This window comes from Oryctolagus cuniculus, chromosome 4 (genome assembly GCF_964237555.1).
Source record: "Oryctolagus cuniculus chromosome 4, mOryCun1.1, whole genome shotgun sequence".
In the NCBI taxonomy this organism is placed as follows: domain Eukaryota; kingdom Metazoa; phylum Chordata; class Mammalia; order Lagomorpha; family Leporidae; genus Oryctolagus; species Oryctolagus cuniculus.
The window spans coordinates 20,289,596-20,307,478 of NC_091435.1; the positions used below are offsets into that span (position 1 = coordinate 20,289,596).

At 43.2% G+C, this 17,883-nt stretch overlaps 1 protein-coding gene across 11 annotated transcripts in view; it reads left to right on the top strand.

The window, feature by feature from the left end:
- Positions 1 to 379: 379 nt before the first annotated feature.
- Positions 380 to 17,883, top strand: part of MRPL39 (mitochondrial ribosomal protein L39) — a 38,284-nt gene continuing 20,780 nt past the window's right edge. For all 11 annotated transcript variants that reach the window (XR_011387756.1, XM_070071903.1, XM_008267147.4 and 8 more), the window contains exons 1-7: positions 380 to 1,260; positions 1,978 to 2,181; positions 6,058 to 6,197; positions 7,896 to 7,995; positions 8,948 to 9,015; positions 10,897 to 11,009; positions 16,706 to 16,771. Coding sequence is in view for 10 of the 11 variants with exons in the window: in XM_070071903.1 (XP_069928004.1) it covers positions 789 to 1,260; positions 1,978 to 2,181; positions 6,058 to 6,197; positions 7,896 to 7,995; positions 8,948 to 9,015; positions 10,897 to 11,009; positions 16,706 to 16,771 (1,163 nt within the window). In the remaining variant the exon portion in view is untranslated. The remainder of the gene's footprint in view (positions 1,261 to 1,977; positions 2,182 to 6,057; positions 6,198 to 7,895; positions 7,996 to 8,947; positions 9,016 to 10,896; positions 11,010 to 16,705; positions 16,772 to 17,883) is intronic.

Here is a 17,883-nt window from a genome sequence, read left to right on the forward strand (position 1 = left end):
AAGCTCGGCCATATCCTTACATTTCTCATTCTAAATAAAAAAATTAAAAAACAAAAGAATCTTCTGAAGGTGTCATGAATTGCAATATTTCAAATGAAGGACCTGGGAGATAGTAAGTGAAGATTCTCGCACTTGCGAGGGGCAGCGGGGCTCTAGCGTGGAGCGACCCAGGATCTGCCGCTGAGTCGGCACTTCCACCTGGCGGCGGTTTAATCCGATTGCAAGTCAAAGGGGGGAGGCTGCCGCAGGTTCAGTCAACTCCCAGCCTCCAGTAAAGCCCCAGCGTTAAACACAAAAACATTCCCGTATTCCCGTGTTTAACCACTGGGAAGCCTCCTACAACAATGGGACGAAGCCCTGTGTTGGAACTTTGCTTTTTTTTTTTTTTTTTTTTTGGTAAGGGCATTCATCCATTCAACATATAGGATTGTAACGAAATTAAAAGATACGTTTATTGGGGTGTTAAAAAAAAAAACCAGTCAATCCATGCGTAGTTTCTTCATAATAGGCATTTTACACGAAGCTTTTGAAGATTCCTCGTAGGCACGAATTTCAAAAATGTTTCGCACCCAGAGAAGCTTCCCTTTAATTTCTCCTACAGACCATTTTAAGTGCCTTGTATTTGAGTTTGGGGCTCTTGGGCGCCCACCTCATGGCCGAGAAAGTTCCGCCTCAGGGTGCCATTCCCTACGCTAACAAGATGGGACCCACGCTAACCTGGGAAACTTGCCCTGGGCGCCACGGATCACACAGCGGCCCCAGTATCCACACGACCCGTTTGCAGGCCCATGCTGACAGGGCAAATGGACGCGACAGCCCAGGCGCCAGCCCGGCCGAGCCGAGGAGCCCTCCCGGCACAACTGAGAGGGAAGCCAGAGCTGGAGGAGGCCATGGGCCGCCGGGAACCTGGGGACAGCGGAGGGTGCGGCGCGCGTGGCACCCAGCCCCTGCCAGGGAGACGCCCTGTTTCCCTCACAGCCCACGAAGTTCTGGGTCACCCGTCGCGCCCTTGGAACACGCAGGGACGCGGGGCTTGCGATAGCGAGGCGCAAAGGCGCCCTCTCATGGCCGCGCGCAGCCCGGAACGCCCGGAACGGAACTGTCGGGCGGAACCTCGGTGCGCGTTCAGAGTTTCTGGGGGGAGGAAGGCGGGAGAGGACCGGCGCGCGGCGGTTCCCACGGCCGCTGTGAAGGCCATGGCCGTGGGTGTCCGGATGCTGCGGCTCTGTCGGGTCGTCCCCGGCTGCGGGGCTGGCTGGAGTGAGTTTCAGCGGCCGTGGGGATGGGGAGCGAGGCCTGGAGAATGGTGGCAGCCGCGATGGAGCTTTAGGCGGGTCGTGGGAGAGCGGGAGGAGGAGGATTTTTCAGTCCCCTGCTTTGGCTGCCGCCTGCTTCCAACCTTGGGAGGACAAATCTGGGGTCGCGGGGGTCACCAGGGGGCGGGGCCGCGACGGGACTTGGGGCGCTTTTGGGAACAGCTCGCGTCTGGTATAAACCTATCGTTACCTCGCGTAGGAATGGAGTTTGCCTCGCGAAATCTCTTGATTGGGGGTTTCAGTATTAAGCTCGGCATTCCTCGCCCCTGGCCGTGGGCGCGTTGGCACGGGACGTCCAGTGTGCTAGGGGCCTGCTGCTCCCCGCCCAGGCCCCGTCTTCGCCCCCCCACCCCGCTGCCCAGTGGCTCTGGTCTCTGACCCGCGTCCTGGTTCCTCGTTGCCCCGGCCTGTGAGTGCAGGTGGGAACACGACCCTGGAAACTGGTGGGAAACAGACGTGAGCTCTTCCTTCCCTTGCATCTTTTGGGATCGATGTTAGGAAGTGGGTTAACGTGACCTCTGAGTGCGTTTTCGGCAAATGGCTGTTTAAAATTCTGTTGCCTCCTGTTGTTAGAACTGTTTAGTGGTTGTGGAGTGGGGTGTGCTGTCCGAAATATATTATTCCCTTTCCAGGCTTCTTGCTTATTGTAACTTCCCCACAGGATGGATAGCAACAGCAGCTGCTCAGCTGACTCCCCCCGAACTGACAGAAATGCGGAATGATCTCTTTAATAAAGAGAAAAAAAGGCAGTTGTCGCTAACTCCCCGAACAGAGAAGATCGAAGTTAAGCATGTTGGGAAAACCGACCCTGGCGCTGTCTTCGTGATGAATAAAAACGTTTCAACGCCTTATAGTTGTGCCATGCGTAAGTAGCCTGATCAGGATGCTACGTGAGCGGTGTGGAAGGACTGCAGAGGAGGCCTGATGCTGTATTTGCTCCCTTGAACTTGCCGATGGCCTGTTGGCTGTCTCCTTAGCTCCACAGGGTACCATGGGCATTTCAAGGTGTTGCACAGGTTATCCTGAGGCTTACTTGAAGCTGGCTGTATTTAGGCTACTAAACTTGTTTTCTGGCAGAAGAGGATCAGAGCTGAATATATGAACTATTTTCTTCATTTAGTCGGTACTCAGATGTATTAGAAGCAGTCACTGTGCAGGTCTCATTGAAGGATTTCGATGTAAAGAACTTGCTGTGGCCTCAGATGATCAACTTTCTGGGCCTTTTCCTTGGCAACTCTTTATAGCCGAACTTCTGTTGTTGCTTGCCACTTGCCTGCTGTGTGCTGTGTTTTTGTTTACGTGTCAGTACACGTGTGGTATGTGTGTGAGTGAAAATGTGTATGGGGTGCATGTGATTGTGGTAAACATACTTGTTTATATTTTAGGAGAAATAATTGTGCCCTGTGTGTGATTTGGTGTTGAAGGAAACAGAGCCTTTATATTATCATTATTTTAATTTTTACTTATTTGAGAAACAGAGAAAGAGAGCTCCCATCTGCTGGTTCTCTCCTAATATCCACAGTGGCTTGAGGCCAGTCCTTTGCTGGAGCCAGGAGCCGGGAACTCAGTTGCAATCTCCCACATGGGTGGTGGTAATCCAGTAACTCTAGCCATCCCTGCTGTCTCCCAGGATCTACACTGGCAGGAAGCTGGAGTCAGGGGCCAAAGCTGGGAATTGGACAAAGGCTCTCTGATGTGGAAAGTGGGCATCATAACTGCTAGGCTAAATGCCTGCTCCTATATGTTATTTTTGATCAAAATGTTTGGATAGCAACTTTGGTAGACTGGTAATATTTAAATTTAGAAAACAAAATAAAAATGTGACTAGCTGCATTGTTTAAACTTTTGGAAAACTCAGCAGTGATTCCATTGAAGTAATTAATAACTTTAGATAGCAACTCATGCTGGTTTAAAGAGTATACACTCAAAATCTTCCTTTACCCTGGCCCTTGAATTAATACTTAGATAATTATTTATTTTTCAAAAATTTAAAATTATTTTTATTTATTTGTGAGAGAGAGGAAGAGAGAGAGCAACTCCCAACCACTGGCCTGGCCCATTCGCAAATGTCTGTAACAGACAGCTGTGGGCCAGGCCAAAGACAAGAGCTGGGAACTCATTCCTGGTTTTCTACAGGGGTAGGAGGATCACTTGGGCCCTCAGTAGGTTCTCATTACAGCCTCCCAGGATCTGCACCAGCTGGAAGTGGAGCCAGGCATTGAACCAAGGCACTCTTAACAGGTGTCCCAACTGATATGTTATCTGTGGGGCCAATTGCCCACCCTTCAACTGTTTCTTAAAGCTTTGCTCTATGATAGATGCTGTGATTAAAACAAGGCTCAGGCACTTCCATAGCATTATATACATCACGTGTGGTGATGGAGATACTGATCTACACTCAGTATGACCACTAAGACTTATTGTCATTCATACCACCAGTCATTCAGTAAACTTTCATTGAGAATCTGCTGTGTCCCAGGCCTATTGTCAGATGCTGAACATCATTTTGAGTGAGCGAAAATAGACATCATCTTATCTTTGTGGTCATTGTAATTTAGTTGGATCATTTAATTTAGACCCTGTAGTTTGACTACTTTTATGATAGATGTGTACTTGCAAAGCATTTAATCAGGGTTAGAGTTGCATTCTGAATTAATTGGCTTATATGTGAATTTGTGTTAATCATTAAAAATTGGTAACAGCAGTATTTAACTTGTAGAGTCATTTCTTGGAAGTAAGAAGTGGTTTGGGGGTACGACAGAAAACCAATCTGGGTTGGGCATTCAGCAAAGGGGTTTAGTTGCCGCTTGGGACACTTGCATCCCATATTGAAATGCCTGGTTTGAGTTCTAATTCCATTAATGATTCCAGCATCCTGCTGATGGGTACCCTGGGGGCAGTAGGTAATGGTTAAGTAGTTAGGTTCCTCCCACCCATGTAGAACAGTCAAGTGGAATTCCAGGTTCCTGTGTTGGGCCTAGTACAGCCTTGGCTGCTGTGGGCAGTTGGGGAGTAAAGTCTCTCTGCCTTTCAAATAAAATAAAATTAATTAATGGAAAAAAACTAATCTGGAACAAATTTATGTTTGCATATATTACTGTATTTTCCATTTTCTTCTAAGTTGTGTGTATGTCTAAACTATATCCATTATGCTCCTCTATTTTTTTTTTTATAAAGATTTATTGATGAGGACTGGCTTTGTGGCAGTGCTGGAATCCCACATGGGTGCTGGCTCAAGTCCTGGCTGTTCCACTTCCAATCCAGTTCCCTGCATATGTGCCTGCAAAAGCAGAAAAGAAGATGGCCCAAATGCCTGGGCCCCTGTGTTGAAGTTGATTTCTTCTGAGAGGAGGAGTGTGGTGGGGGCAAGAGGCATGGAGTCACCACACAGACCCCGGGAATCTGGTGAAAGCAGGCCTGAGGCGAGCAGGCACATTAGGCACATCAGTTGCTACAGCTGCTTATATAGCCAAGGCAGCCAATCCGGTCAAGGGGCGGTCTCTGCCCTAACCAATCATAGTCTGTTGCCAGGCCATTTCCAAAGCCATCCAATCACAGCCTGTTGCCAGTCAGGCTCTGTTGCCAGGCAGTTTCTGGCCTGCTGTCAGTCAGGCTCTGTTGTCCTGTGGTTTCCGGAGCCATCCAATCATGGCCTGTTGCCAGGCAGTTTCTGTTGTCAGCGGCCATCTTGGCATGACCTTCTCACCTCAGCAGCCATCTTGGCATGACCTTTTCACCTCAGTGGCCATCTTGGCATGACCTTTTCACCTTCTCATTCCACCATACCCGTGAACCCATCTGGGAGATCTGGATGAAGCTCCTGGTTCCTGGCTTCGGATCTGCCCAGATCTGCCCAGCTCTAGCTGTTGTGGCCATTTGGGAAATGAAAGAGCTACAGAGGGAGGGAGAGACAGAGAGAAACATCTTCTATCCATTGGGTTATTCCCTAGCTAGCTGTTAATTGCCAGAGCTGGGCCAGTCTGTAGCCAGAAGCTAAGAGCTTCATCTGGGTCTCCCAAGTGGGTGGCAGGGGCCCAAATACTTGGGCCGTCTTTTGCTGGGAACTAGATGGAAAGTGGAGCATCCAGGACACAAACTGGTGCCCATATAGTGATGGCTTTACCTGCTACTTTACCCTCTGGCCTCCATGATGCTGCTGTATTTAAGTGTAACTCTTAGAAAATTGTGTAATTAATAATTGATAAATTAATGTAAAACTATTTAGCCTTAATGATTTTAGTAAATGGTTTCAGTAATTTTATTAGTAATCAATACTTTGATTTTTTGTTTTGAAGATTTGATTTATTTGTTTGAGAGGCAGAGCCACAGAGAGAGGGAAAGACAGAGAGAGAGGTCTTCCATCTGCTGGTTCATTCCCCAAATGGCCGCGATGGCCAGAACTGGCCTAATCCAAAGCCAGGAGCTTATTCAGGGTCTCCCACCTGGGTTCAGGGGCCCAAGTGCTTGGGACACCTTCCACTGCCTTCCCAGGCCACAGCAGAGAACTGAATTGGAAGAGGAGTAGCCAAGACTCAAACAGGCAGAGACTTAGCCTACTACGGCGGCCCCATTTTTTTTTTGTTATTGGTTGTAGATGTAATATGGAATACTCTTTTCTCTCAGAAGGTAATCTGTAGAATCTTGCCCTAACAGTTTTATTTCTTAAGATAGCACTTAAACATGTAGCTTTTCACTTAGAGTTTTGGTAGATTGAGATAATTAATCTATTTTAAATTCCTAGATTTGAGTGAGTGGTACTGCAGGAAGTCCATTCTGGCTCTTGTGGATGGACAGCCTTGGGACATGTATAAGCCTTTGACCAAGTCCTGTGAAATTGAATTTCTTACTTTCAAAGACCGTGACCCAGGAGAAGTGAATAAGGTATTTCTGCTTCTACATACTCATTGCACTCCGCCCCCCATTCTTTCCTTTTTCTTTTTATTAAAACCTATCTTCTCTGAAGTGAAAGGTAGCCCAAAGTAAAGTGTTATACCGTACCAGTCAATGTTTTACTTGTTAGATTAGGCATTTTCATAGTCTAAAAAAGTACCAGTGGCATCCGTTTTTCTGTGTTTTGAATTGAGAAAATTATTTAACATGTCTTTTACTTTCCTATCTTTGTTCAGCTTGCGTATGTTGATAATTTTCTGTATTGTACATGATTCAATTCCCAGTGCTGTTCAAATTCAGCTTTTGACCATCTTTTCTAGATGATTTCAATAATCTTTTCTTGAATTAAAACAATTATTTATGTATTTCACTTGAGAGGCAAGGAATGAGAGATAAGAGACCTCCTATCTGTTGCTTCACTTCCCAAATACTGAGAGCCCAAGTTCTCAGTCTAGCTCTCTGTCTTGGGTTACAGGGACCTGTGTGAGCCATCACCTACTGTTTCCCCTGGTGCTCATTAGCAGGAAACTAGAATCAGGAGTGGAGCTGAGACTCCAACTCAGGCTCTCTGATCCAGGATGCTGTTATCCCAAATGGCACCTTAATCGCTGCCTCAAGTGCCCGGAATCCTGTTTGTCTTTTGTGATTCAGTTGTAATGGCGTCTGCTCTGTGGAACCTTTTTGTCAGAATGAGTCCCTCTTTCAGGTCTTGCAACATGTGCCTAGTATCTTTAGACATTTGTAACAGAAACTGTTACAGATTTTCAGCTGTGTGAAATAAAGACCATGCCTTTTTTTTTGGGGTCTGGTCTTTGAATTATATACAGCAAGTGTTTGGCAAATATTTGTTGAAAGTGAAAAATAAGAAAATGATAGCCATGACAATAGTAATAGCTAACATTGAGTATTTGTTATGTATCAGGCATAGTTCTAGGCATTTTCTGGTGTTGACTCTGTTAGTCCTTATAAAACCCCCACAAGTTAAGTGCTGCTTTCCTCATTGCCGGAAGAATAAACTGAGGCAAGGGAAGGTTCAGTGCTTGACCAAGTTTATTGCCTTACGAAGTGGTGGGGCCCAGGTTTGAACCTCTGTGTTCAGCAGCCATTTAAGACCATTTAAGTAGGGTAGGTGCCGAAGTGCATTTTGCTATTTGCCTCCAAAACTTGCGTCTGCACTTATTTTTACTGTATGTTTTATGGTTGCATAGAATATATTCTGAATCAGTCTCCACCATACATGACCACATGTCCCAGTGTTGTAGTCTTAAGATGTGGAGAACATATGGAAGTCAAGAGTAATTTTTAAAAGTTGAGTTTCTGTCTGATTTTTAAATTATGTAAACAAGTATATTTTAATGTTTATTGCACTTCATCAGAAGTTTATTAGTGAGTTAACATTATCCTGGGTAAACAATAAAGTTACTATCAGATCTTAATACTGTCTCATTGGTAACCATTAAAGTGCTTGATGTCTCACACGGAAACATTGGTCACAGCTGAGGCTTCATTCTTCCCTGGGTTTTTGCTTGGTAAAGGTAACATCATGGCCTAATGGTAACTCTTGTCACGTCCTGAAGATGGACAGATATTTGACAGAGATTTCCAGGTCAAATGTTGAATGACATTTTAACACCCTAGAACCTTTTCTGTCTCTCAGTACGCATTGTGTTTGTGTGCTCATTTCCCTAGGCTTATTGGCGATCTTGTGCCATGATGATGGGCTGCGTAATAGAGAGGGCATTCAAAGATGAGTATGTGGTCAGCCTGGTGGGAGCTCCGGAAGTTCCTGGTAATGTTCACATCTGAATGTTAACGCTTTTGTGATCCTTGGATATTTGGTACCTGTTTTTGATGATGTACAGAGGTTCATCTAACAAAAACCACTGTCATTTATTGTGGGTAACAATCTGTTTTATTGTGATGAAGTACAAATTAGTCTTTGGAGGTCAGTAATTAATGTAATAGGATTTTTGGAAAGTTTCTCTTGAATACGGACTTCACAGAGTTACACTGTCTCAGTGTTTATTTCGTACTACTTTAAACCTTTATTCCCAAATTAAATGTGTGGAGGAGAAGGAAGTGGGAATATAAATAAGTTCACTGCTGGAGACAGCTGTGTGGAGGTGGTGGGATTTCGCCGGAAATGACCATGATTCTGGAAAGTGACACAGTTTTGGGTAGGTGGAAGGATGTCGATGATTTGTAAGTTTGTGGAAACTAGGATTTTGAAGCAAACACTATTTATAGCAGGATTGTGTATGATTTTCTTTCTTTTTTTTCTTTTACAAAAAGAAGTATATGCACCAAAAATAATTGAAAGAAGCTCAAGAGATGATTCTAAGAACAAAACACAAAAATGAAGATATTTAGGAGATACTATAAAAAAGTTCAACATTTCATGTCCTTTTAGTCATTCTTCTACTTAATAAATATCTTGTTTTAGAATTCTTATATCTAGTAACTATTTGAAATCTCTGTAGTGATAGTATTGCTAAAGAAAACTTGAATGTTTGTAAAATATTGGTGATTTCAAGTTAACAAAACATATGTTAGTTTTTTGAGTGGGAAACTTTGATAGAATTGGAACAGGCAGCTGGGATAGTGGCAGGAGTTTCATAATTTGTAGAGATGGGAGAGCTGGCTAACCCTCTGTTTGATGGTGTAAATATCTAATTGTTGAATATTAGTAACTTTCTGTCCCAATTGATTTGACTTTGCTTTTTACTGTGGTTGGATTTCAGTGATCGCGGGAGCCTTCTGCTATGATGTCGTCTTGGATAAGAAACTTGATGAGTGGATGCCAACAAAAGTGAGTATACTCTCTGGAGTAGTGATGTCAGTGTCTGTTGGTCTCTGTTGGAGTGATCCTTGCGTTAGTGCTGTGGAAGGGCATTGCACATTAAAATCATTTCCCAGAATCTCAGTCTCTCCTCCTCCCCCCGTTCTCCTCTCTCTCAACCTCTCTGGTTGTTTTTTCCGTATATTCAAGACATAGCCTTATGAATGAGGGTATTCACGGTAGAATGATTTGTTATCTTAAAGCTTTATGTCCTGCCTGAGTATGCTTGAAGTGCTATGTCTTCTTTATGATAGTGGTTTTCAAGAGTACAGAATTTAAAATGTAGAACCTTTAGTTATCTTTGTTGTGGGGAGGCAGAGTGCCATACTTGTTTGGATCTCCAGAGTACAATTTGAAAACCACCATCCTAAGCCATTTTAGATTGTTGCTTATTGTGAGATCCCTGTGTACACATGGTCACATTGCAAACAGGAGTGAATTAAAGAATCAGGCTTTGACAAACCTAGCCCAAGTAGCAGCAAACTGAACAGTAACAAACTAAGCTCTGTGTGACTCGTTGGCTTCATAATAAGGGAGGGACTTGGTTAGTAAGAGGGCCCAGCTAATAAGTGTGCTCTAGAACAGGTGCTCAGTCAGTGGGGGTCCTAGTATTTACTAAAGCTCAAGCCTGGAGACTTAGTTATGGGAACGGGCAAATGTCTAATTCTTAATTAAACAAAACTATATGTAATATAGTTTGAGAGTCTGGAGATTAGCCAAGGGAGGCATACCATTTTATCAGTTCCACTATGTACAATTTTTTATATCTTAGTAGCTCTGAAAATAGATGTAGCTTAGAATAGATGGCATCTAACAGTTGTAGTGTTTTTTACTTAGTGATTGAAATTGTTTTTTTGTGATCTGTGTGTTCTTGTCAGTGTAGCTACTTTTTTGGGAATGTGCCCAAGTTTAATCAGTCTTCATTGGAGAAAGTTAAATAAAAACTAATGGATCAAGATTTAAGTCTGTCATTGAAACTTGCTGCCTTTTGTTTTCATTTTTAAATGAAATTAATATTTCATTTAAATTTCTTAAAAAAAACAAATGTACTGGCTGATTACAGGCTCAGGGGTTTTGGTGGATAGTTTAGAGGAACTAGGGAAGAGTGAGGGGTTTAAGGAATGGTTATTTTTAACCATTAACATAAATTATTTTATATAATAAATCAGGCCTTTAAGAATGGAGAGAAGTCGTTTCATGAAAAACACCCTGATAGGAAGTCTATGGAAAGAATTTTATTGTAGAATTATTTTGTATAGTCATGCTTGATCTTTTCCATATTAGTAGTGATTCATGATATGAGAGTTCAAATACAGTTTTTATTAAAAAGCTTGTAAACTTAGTTAATGTGTTGTTAATCAGTCATTTTAATTGTGTAAAATTGACATTTTAATTAAAAATTTAAAATACTGGTCATATACCGTATTTCATACAGGGCCAGTGATGACATTTTTAGTGAAGTTTTCTGCAGTATGAAAACAGTATTTTTACCCATGCATGTAAGAAACAAATTTGATTCATAGCATTAACATTTTTATGTATTGCTATTTATTAGCATTTCTACTTACTGCATCAGAGCTTTAAAAAACATTTATTTGGCCATATTATCTAGATGAAATATTTGCTAAAATTTCTTTATATTAATACAGGCTAATCGCCTGTTTTATAATTTGTAGAGTTGGAAGAATGTTTATCGTCTAAATAATTATTGAAAATTGATAATTTCTGTAACATTTGGTTTTGCTTTTTGTTTCACTTGGGATTCATCATTCTAAGTGTACAGTTTTATCTACCGATGGAGAGATGCTTTTGAGTAAATTATTATTAAAGGTTAACATTTTAATTTTTAAGGAGAACCTACGTTCCTTCACAAAAGATGTTCATGCTTTAATTTATAAAGACCTTCCATTTGAAACTCTAGAAGTTGAAGCAAAAGTTGCATTAGAAATATTTCAACATAACAAGTAAGTATTGGATTTCTTCAGAGTAAAGATCCTCAAGTTGTTGTTAATGATAATTCAACTCATAGGAAAAGCAGATTATTTATGTTTTTGATTAGCATGTATTTTAACATATATATGGAGTGAACTGACCAAATCAGGGAATTAGCATTTCCATTTTCTTATCTTTTCTTTGGAGGCTACCAGCTCCTCCCTTCCTGTTCCTCATGTAATATGTTGTTCATTATTGTGAACTAGAGTCACAGTGAACTTACTACTTCTCTCTGTGTTCTGTTACCCATGATCCAGCCTTTCTCTGTGATCTGTCCCTCAACTTTTCCCAACCTCTGATAATTGCTATTCTAAATTCAGACATGTGTTTGTCTTTCTGTTTCTAGCTTGTTTCACTGAGCACAATGACCCCAGTTCCATCCATTTTGCCGAAAATATTGGGATTTCATTGTTTTTGTTGTTGAATTTTACTGTTCTTTAAAATATTTTTATTTATTTGAAAGGCAGAGTTATAGAGAGAGGAGGAGAGAGAGAGAGAGAATGAGAGGGAGAGAGCTATCTGAGAGTCATCTGCTGGTTCATTCCCCAAATAGCTGAAATTGCCAGAGCTGGGCCAGGCCGAAGCCGGGAGCCTGGCTTCCAATCTCCCACGTGGGTGCAGGGGCCCAAGCACTTGAGCCATCCTCTTCTGCTTTCCCAGGTGCATTAACAGGGAGCTGGATTGGAAGTGGAGCAATGGGGTCTTGAACTGATGCCCATTTGGGATGCTGACATTATAGGTAGAGGCTTAGCCTGCTGTGCCACGATGCTGGCCCCTGGATTTTGCTTTGAATGTACATGTGACAGCACTTCAATTTCTACTCTACGATCTCATTTTCTGCCCCCCATTGACTTTTGTTCCTCTCATTGTTAATTTCATGGAGGAAAGTGTTCCTTGCTCCCCTTGGTAATTTTCTCACTTTGGTTTCTTTCTTTCTTTAGCCAACCCTTTTCTTTCTGTCAGCGTAGTGATACATTTCCCTTTTCTTTCCACTGTGGAGTGATGACATTTGTTAAACAACTGAATTATTTTGTGTACTTGGCAGCCTTCCCCGGCCGTCCCTTCAGTCTTTACATGAAAAGGATAAGATTGAGAATGCTAGCTGAAAAGGATAAGATGAGAAAGTAAGCCATTTGGAAGGGTGCAGACAGCTGAACTATAATGTTTACACAGCAGGGCTTCATCTTCTGCGTGTGAATTAGCCATTTGATGGGTTTTCTTTGTCACATTTTAAATCCTGCCTGGCCTCTCAATTCCCTTGCTCTCTGAGAGATCTTCCAGTTTGCATTTTTCTACTACTTATGAGAAGATAAAGTCAGTGCTAATATTAATCCAATAGAAAATGGAATTAATTAGGAAAATCTGTGCTGCCAAAAAATAACATGGGTACTGTGGACGGATGTAAGAATCTGCACCTGCACGTTGTTAAGGATTTTTAGGTCTATAGGAATGGAATCACAAACTAATATGAGTGGTTTATCATAGATATATTCTTGGATTAGTTCATGAGTGTCTCCTCAACCCATGTTCTTGCTTGACATTTCTCAGAGTGATATCTCGTAATATTCTAGAAGACTAATTAATATGCTGACAAGCTGTGTTCAGTTGAGTTTGGAGAACAGTGGCATAGGACATTTACTAGTTATACTCTAGGATCTCTAAAGTGGATATAGAAAACAGTATTTTTCCAATGTGTTGATTCATGGAAACCTTTTCTTGACGCATTCTTATCATATCCTGGAATGAATGTACTTAGAAATGAGTAGTAATATCCAGTTTTAATTAGAGTACAAATGGTACTGTAGAACCAAGCTAGTGTTATAGCATTGATTCTATATGAAAATTCCTTAGATTATTTTTGCTGAACAACACCCCAAACTAGTTGGAGGTGTTGCTATAGAACCCCCAAACCTGGGTCCACTTGCCCGACATGCAGAAAGCCAATCACTGACACTGGAGTGGTGGAAGAAAATAGATATTTATTGCAAAGCACAGAGCAAGGAGCCAGGCAGCTGTAGCCGAATTCCCGGGCTCCCTGAGGAGTTAGGGGTGAAGGTTCTTTTTTTTTCTTTTAGGTTTATTTATTTATTTGAAAGAGTTAGAAAAAGTGAGTGCTTCCATCTGCTGGCCCACTCCCCAGGTGGCAGCAATGGCCAAGGCTGGGCCAGGAGCTAGGACCTTCATCCAAGTCTCCCATGTGGGTGGCAGGAGCCCAAGAGCTTGGGCCATCTCCCACTGCTCTTTTCAGGCCATTAACTGGGAGTTGGATTGCAAATGGACCGTCCAGGACTCAAGCTGGTGCCCATGTGGGATGCTGGTGTTGCAGGCAGCAGCTTTACCCACTGTGCCACAACACAGGTCCTGAGGTGAAGCTTCTTAGAGATTGGAATTGTGGCTGAGAGGGGCGAGTTCAGCTTGTGTCTGGATTTCTGGTTGATCAGTGGTACTTGTGATCTTCCTTTGGTTGGTTGATGATATTAGTTCTTTAAGGAATTTGCGATGACCAGATGGACTTCAGTTCATCTTGGGGATGGAGATGGGGATTACATATAGGTGGTAGTTACTTTCAGACCTGGAATTTCCCTGCCAGGACCTGGAATTCCTCTAAACAAACCCCTTCAGACAGTACTGGCCAGCAGGGTTTTACCTATTAGAGAAACTGCTTCATGAGTCTGGTGATTAGAACTTTTTGGGGGGCAGGGAGCATTGTGGCGTAGTGGGTAAGTCCACCACTGGCATCTTGCATGGACTACAGTCCAATTACTAGCTGTTCCACTACCAACCCAGCGCCCTGCTAATGTGTCTGGGAAAGTAGCTGAGAATGGTCCAAGTGCTTGGGCCCCTGCACCCACGTGAACACCCAGAAGAAGCTCCTGACTTGTGGCTTTGGCCTGTCCCAGCTCTGATCCTTGCGACCATTTGGGGAGTGAACCAATGGATGGAAGATTTCTTTTTCTTTTTGACTGTCTCTCTAACTCTCTAAGTGTTTCAAAAAAGAAAAAAAATACATGAAACCTTGGGCTAGCTATGTCTCTCCCTCAATTCAGTGAATTTGTTTTGATAAAGGACAGACAAGGACACCTTGGGCTAAGGGAGACAGACAAGAAGCTGGGTCCTGCTGTTATATTATAGGGGTTTGGACTCCTTATCAGAATATATCAGATCAACTCTGTGCCAAAGATCTGTTGCATCTGCTGTCCAATAAAAATGTAATAGGAACCATCTGTATAATGTTAAATTTTTTGGTAGCTGCATTAAAAAGTAACATTTCAGGGCTTGTGCCGTGGTGCACTAGGTTAATCTTCCGCCTGTGGCACCGGCATCCTATGTGGGCACTGGTTCGAGTCCTGGCTGGTCCTCTTCCAATCCAGCTCTCTGCTATGGCGTTGGAAAGCAGTGGAGGATGGCCCAAGTGCATGGGAGACTGGGAAGAAGCACCTGGCTCCTGGGTTTGGATTGGCACCATTGTGCCATTTGGGGAGTGAACCAATGGAAGGAAGACCTTTCTCTCTGTCTCTCCCTCTCACTGTCTGTAATTCTACCTCTCAAATAAATAAAATCTTTTTAAAAGTAACATTTCAAGTTAATTTTAATAATTTTTAAACAATATATCTAAAATGGGCCGGCGCCGTGGCTCACTAGGCTAATCGTCCGCCTTGCGGCGCCGGCACACCGGGTTCTAGTCCCGGTCGGGGCGCCGGATTCTGTCCCGGTTGCCCCTCTTCCAGGCCAGCTCTCTGCTGTGGCCAGGGAGTGCAGTGGAGGATGGCCCAAGTGCTTGGGCCCTGCATCCCATGGGAGACCAGGATAAGCACCTGGCTCCTGCCTTCGGATTAGCACGGTGCACTGGCTGCAGTGCGCCGGCCGCGGCGGCCATTGGAGGGTGAACCAACGGCAAAAGGAAGACCTTTCTCTCTGTCTCTCTCTCACTGTCCACTCTGCCTGTAAAAAATATATATATATATATATATATATATATATATAAAATGTTATTTCAACATAGGATGAATATTAGAATGTATAAATATAATATTTTATATTTTTCTTCATACTAAGCTTTCCAAATCTGGTATTTATTCATATGCTCCATAGCTATGTTACTGGGCAGTAATCTTCCATTCCATGTATTTTGAGATTTCCCTTTCCCCCACTTACCTGTCAAAGTCTGAGAAGGGCTTCAGGGACCTTGGTAACTTGGTTGAGTGTATGTGATGGGGAAGGAAAGATAGCCTGGGGGCAAGGTTGAGAAGAGTTGAGTCTTTGAAAGTGGTTTAGTGAGGCCTGCAATGTGGCATGGTGGGCTAAGCCTCTGCCTGTGGTGGTAGCATCCCATATGGGCACTGGTTCGAGTCCCAGCTGCTCTTCTCCCGACCCAGCTCTCTGCTGTGGCCTGAGAAAGCAGTGGAGGATGGCCCAAGTGCTTGGACCCCTGTACCCATGTTGGGGACCTGGAGGAAGCTCCTGGCTCTTGGCTTCAGATGGGCTCAGCTCTGGCTGTGGTGGCCATTTGGGGAGTGAGCCAGTGGATGGAGGACCTCCCTCTGTCTCTCCTTCTACCTCTCTATATAACTCTACCTCTCAAGTAAATAAATAAAATCTTAAAAGAAACAAAGTAGTTTAGTGATTGGGCTTTTCTGCAGATGGAATGTAGGAACTTTTAATGTCTTTGCCCATTGCAGGGACAGAAGTATCTCTTAGAGGTTAGGAGGTACAGGTATTCAAGGGAATTGACTCCCTCAGTATGGGTTAAGGGACACTGGCAGAAAGCATATGACGGTGGATGGTTTTGTATAAACCAGTGGTTCCCAACCTTGCTAAATCATTAATTGTGCACACTTAATATTTGCTTAGCACAAATCTGTTTAGACAAAGCTCTTAATAGTAAGTGCTAAAGTCCTGATTAGAAGCCAGGTGGTACAATTCCTTCTGTGCTTTTAGCTCTTCTGACAGACTTGGGTAGAAATGAGAGAGCTTTAGCTAGGAGACTTGACAATGAATTGGTTGTAAGGGATATGGTGGTAGGAGGAGGAATCAGGGAAATCTTCCAGGTTTCTCATTCAGATACATGGATGAATGGTGATCTCATACTAAGATAGGAAATTCAGGAGGAAGAACAAGTCTGGGTGGGAAAAAGAGTAACTTGTTCAGTTTGGAAAACTGGGGGTTTAACGTGCATGTGGAATATCTTGGTGGGTGTCCTAACGGGTCTTGGGTATATAGTTTTGGGGCTCAGAAGAGGTAGGTGGGTTAGAAGCAGAGATGTGGAAGATATAGTTGCGTACATGGTAACTAAGCTTGCAAATCAAGGAGCTAGTCTAGGTAGGGGGCTTAGAGTGACAAGAGAGTCTGAGACAGAATGCTTGAAGGGCAGAGAAAGGCAAGAATAGTTAGAGAGCAGTAGGGACTGCCACTGTAGCCATGGAAAGAGTACTTTAGAAGAGGAAGCGAAGGAGCACAGAAAAGTGTCCTTAGGTTGGCACCCAGCAGGTAGGAACCTGTGGCTTTGGAGAGACCAATTTGGTGGATTCATGGGGGCTGTGACCTGATTGAAAATGAGGCTGAAAGTATAAACCACACTCAATATATGGCTGATGAGGGAGAGAAAAAGTATCTTCAGACATCTTTATGCATATTTGGAATTTAAAATTTTTTCTTTGCTGCTTTTCAGGTACAAAATAGATTTCATAGAAGAGAAGGCATCTCAGAACCCTGAGAGAATAGTCAAGCTACACAGGTAAGTGAAAATATAAAAATTTGCTGCTATGCTGATTTTGAGTAAGCTTAGCTTTATCGTTACATGAAGTGTGCATGGTTGAAATAGATTAATGTATACCTCATTTTGTTATTCTTATTACCTTGTTTTTTATTGTTTATTATTTTGATATGGTGAATGGAAGCTTGTGTGGTTTCTCTCTCTCATTTTGTTTATTTTAAGAGTCAAACCATTTTTTAAAAAAGATTTACTTATGGGGCTGGCATAGTAAGTAAAGCCACTCCTGTGATGTGGGCATCCCATATGGGCACAGAATCGAGTCCCAGCTGTGTTACTTCTGATCTATCTCCCTGCTAATGACTTGAGAAAAGCAGCAGAAGATGGCCCAAGTGTTTGGGCCCCTGCCACCCACATAGGAGACATGGAACCTGCTATACCACAATGCTGGCCCCCAAAACAATTTTTTAAAAATGTAATATATAGGGCAGGAACTGTGGTGTAGCAGGTAAAGCTGCCATCTGCAGCACCAGCATCCAATATGGGCATTGGTTCAAGTCCCAGCTGCTTCATTTCCAATACAGGTGCCTGCTAATGCACCTCGGAAAGCAGCAAATGACCCTAGTCCTTGGGCCCCTGCACCTGCGTGGGAGACCCAGATGAAGCTCCTGGCTCCTGGCTTTGGTCTGGCCCAGCCCTGACCATTGCATTGAGGCCATTTGGGGAGTGACCAGCGGATAGAAAATTGATCTTTTCTCTCTTTTTCTTTTTCTCTTCCTCTCCTTCTCTGTAACTCTGCCTTTCAAATAAATAAATAAATCTTTTAAAAAACATAATATATACATATCTCTTAAAGATTTTTTAAATTTTATTTGAAAGGCAGAGTTAGAGAGAGAGAGAGAGACAGAGATCTTACATCTGCTAGTTTAATCCCCAGATGGCTGCAATGGCCAGGGCTGGGCTCCATGGGTGGCAGGGGCCCTAACTCTTGGGGCCACCTTCCATTGGTTTCCCAGGCACCTTAGCAGGGAGCTGGATCAGAAGTGGAGCAGCTGGGACTTGAACTGGTGATCATAAGGGATGCCAGCACAGATGTCAGTGGCTTTAACCACTGTGCCACAATGCTGGCCCCTAAA